At 44.8% G+C, this 2,519-nt stretch overlaps 1 protein-coding gene across 3 annotated transcripts in view; it reads left to right on the plus strand.

The window, feature by feature from the left end:
- onecut3b (one cut homeobox 3b) overlaps window positions 1-2,176 on the plus strand; it is a 10,456-nt gene extending 8,280 nt beyond the window's left edge. The window contains exon 2 of one of the 3 annotated variants that reach the window (XM_014021166.1): window positions 235-2,176. In XM_014021166.1, coding sequence (XP_013876620.1) covers window positions 235-596 — 362 coding nt within the window. In that variant the 3' untranslated portion in view covers window positions 597-2,176. The remainder of the gene's footprint in view (window positions 1-234) is intronic. The other 2 variants (XM_014021174.1, XM_014021181.1) reach the window with 2 other exon arrangements.
- The last annotated feature ends 343 nt before the right edge of the window (window positions 2,177-2,519 follow it).

The following is a 2,519-nucleotide window of genomic DNA, read 5'->3' on the forward strand; positions in this document are numbered from 1 at the left end:
GTTCTGTTTTTCATGCTGTATACTTATATTTCTTTTTATTGCACTATTCAGACATTCACATAAACAAATGATTTAACATCATTATCTCCTAATTTTTAAGAATTCAGCTGCTAATGATTTATTTCAAGCTTTCAGATAATYATTCCATCAAATCATCCTTAAGCAACATTTTGTTTTTAATTGTTAAAGAACATTTTTTTAGGCTCAAACTTATCTGCCTCCTGTTGTCTGCAGCTTGTAAACGGAAGGAGGAGGACCGGGGACGGGAGCGCAGCCAGGTGCCCAAGAAGCAGCGGCTGGTCTTCACCGACCTGCAGCGTCGCACCCTGGTCGCCATCTTCCGAGAGAACCGGCGCCCCTCCAAGGAGATGCAGCTCACCATCTCTCAGCAGCTGGGCCTGGAGCTCTCCACCGTCTCCAACTTCTTCATGAACTCCCGCCGCCGCTGCCCGGAGCGCTGGGACACTGAGGAGCACGGCCACGGGATGCTCGGCGGCGGCCACGGMCACGTCCACACCCCGCACGGGAGCGGCAGCAACACCAGCGCGTCCCCGCTCCAAGCCGGCGCCTCCGCCAACACTTTCTCCAAGGCCTGACGGCTGCAGGACGGATGCGTGCAGGGTGGTGGACGAGATTTTTTTTTTAATTTGATTTTTATTTGAACTTTGACTGAAACAATGTGCACAGCTGCTGTGTGTATCTTGTGTGYTCATCTGATCCATCTGCTGCACCTGTCCAGATGAACCAGAAGCTCCGTGCGTTTTATTTTAAATGGACTGCTTTGCTCCTCAAACCAAAGATTCAGTATAGTTTTATGAATCACTGCAAACAAACTTCTCTGTAAATCCACCGGAAAACAAACAAAGAAAACACGTTTTCACAATAAGAGTCTCAGACAGGAGTGAGACAGCAGGTGGACATGTGGATCAGCACACTTAAAGGCACAATTCAAACCTTTTCCTAACATTTCTGTGGACAGGTTAGAAACATTGTGGCAAATYGCTTTATAAGCTACCTCAATTTAGAGAAATACAGATCAGTTCCCACCAGATTGACGAGCTAAGGGCTAGTCTGYGTGAGGCTAAGACCAAAGTGCACTACTGTCACATTATAAACGTTTATATCCGCCTTACAGCAGAAACATCATGTTCCGTGGCAGTGCTGCTATTTGTGCTCACAAATAATACTATCACTATAAATAACCATGTCATTTGAAATAATTGGTGGTGCAAAGTTTATTAAGTGTTTGCATGAACCACTACAATATTKTCGAGACCCCTTTGGTCTTGGCCCCGCTCAAAGTAACCTTTAGCTTTTTAGCTAAAATTGATCAGGAGTAATTTTTGTTTTTCCAAACCGATAATGTTCAAGTAGCTATCTGCAGCAGGTAAGATATTAGYTGTTCATRACTTCTACTTCTTATTTTAAAAGACTCAGACAACTGCTTTAATTAATGTATAATCCATTGTTTGGCACAAGGGTGTGCCTGGATTTCTTTTAAGTGAAATTGGGCCATAAATTCAGGATGAGAATTATTAAAGTTAGCCATAAACAGTAATTAGCTGCAACTTGAAGTGGGTCAACCTGTTTCAGATTTAGCACCCATTTTTGGAGCTAAACCTTTCTATCCACTTGGGAAGGGATATTTTCTTTTTGGCTACATGTGCAGATAGGTCTCATGGTTTACGTCCAGTGAAATGGACACAAGCATTCACTTTGACCTGCTAACCACCTTCAGTGGTGCCTGCATGTTTAATATTCACATGGTCTCTTCGTGCTACAAGGGGTGTTTCCATCCTTCTGCTGGTCTCCAGTCTGCACCACGTCAGAGTAACAGTGCCACCTGCTGCCCACATGAAAGCTTCTAGTCTCAGCTCACATCTCCAGCAAGGTTTTAGAAAAAGCCTTACACCCTGCAGTATAAATCAGCTTTAGGACATACCAGCCCTCCTATTTGAGCAAAATTGTAGTCCTGTAAACACGACACACCCGTGGAAATTATTGACTCAACTTTTGATTTGAACGTTTCGTTTATTTCTTGACACTCATCGTGCGGCTTCGCTGCCGTAGGCCGCTCAGCCACACGAGAGGGTATATTCAGGTTATAAAAGGAGAACAATCAAACAAGGACGACGCAGCTTTGAAGCAAACCGTCGTCCCCAAGTTTAGTGTATAGGGCGTGAGGGGTGGGTGGGGTGGAGGGGGCCCGCTCTGTTCTAGTGGCCAAACACAGAGGTCAAATGTCACACTATATAGGATCCTGAGTGCCAGTGACGTTTGCCTCTTCATGATAATCAGAGAACAGATGCAGACCAGCTCCGTCGCCGTCCGGCCTTCGCCGCGTCTGCTTCGTTTCATCACAGCCTTCGATCTGCGAGCACTATTATAGGCACATCGCCTGTTTCATACCTCAGAAAAAAAACACTGATGTGATCAGCGTGACATTCAGTAACTGTAAATAATTTTTAATTTCATCCTTATCTCTCTGTCTTATCTATTCTGTATTTATCACCCCCCCA

Source organism: Austrofundulus limnaeus, unplaced genomic scaffold (assembly GCF_001266775.1).
Source record: "Austrofundulus limnaeus strain Quisiro unplaced genomic scaffold, Austrofundulus_limnaeus-1.0 Scaffold3, whole genome shotgun sequence".
In the NCBI taxonomy this organism is placed as follows: Eukaryota; Metazoa; Chordata; class Actinopteri; order Cyprinodontiformes; family Rivulidae; genus Austrofundulus; species Austrofundulus limnaeus.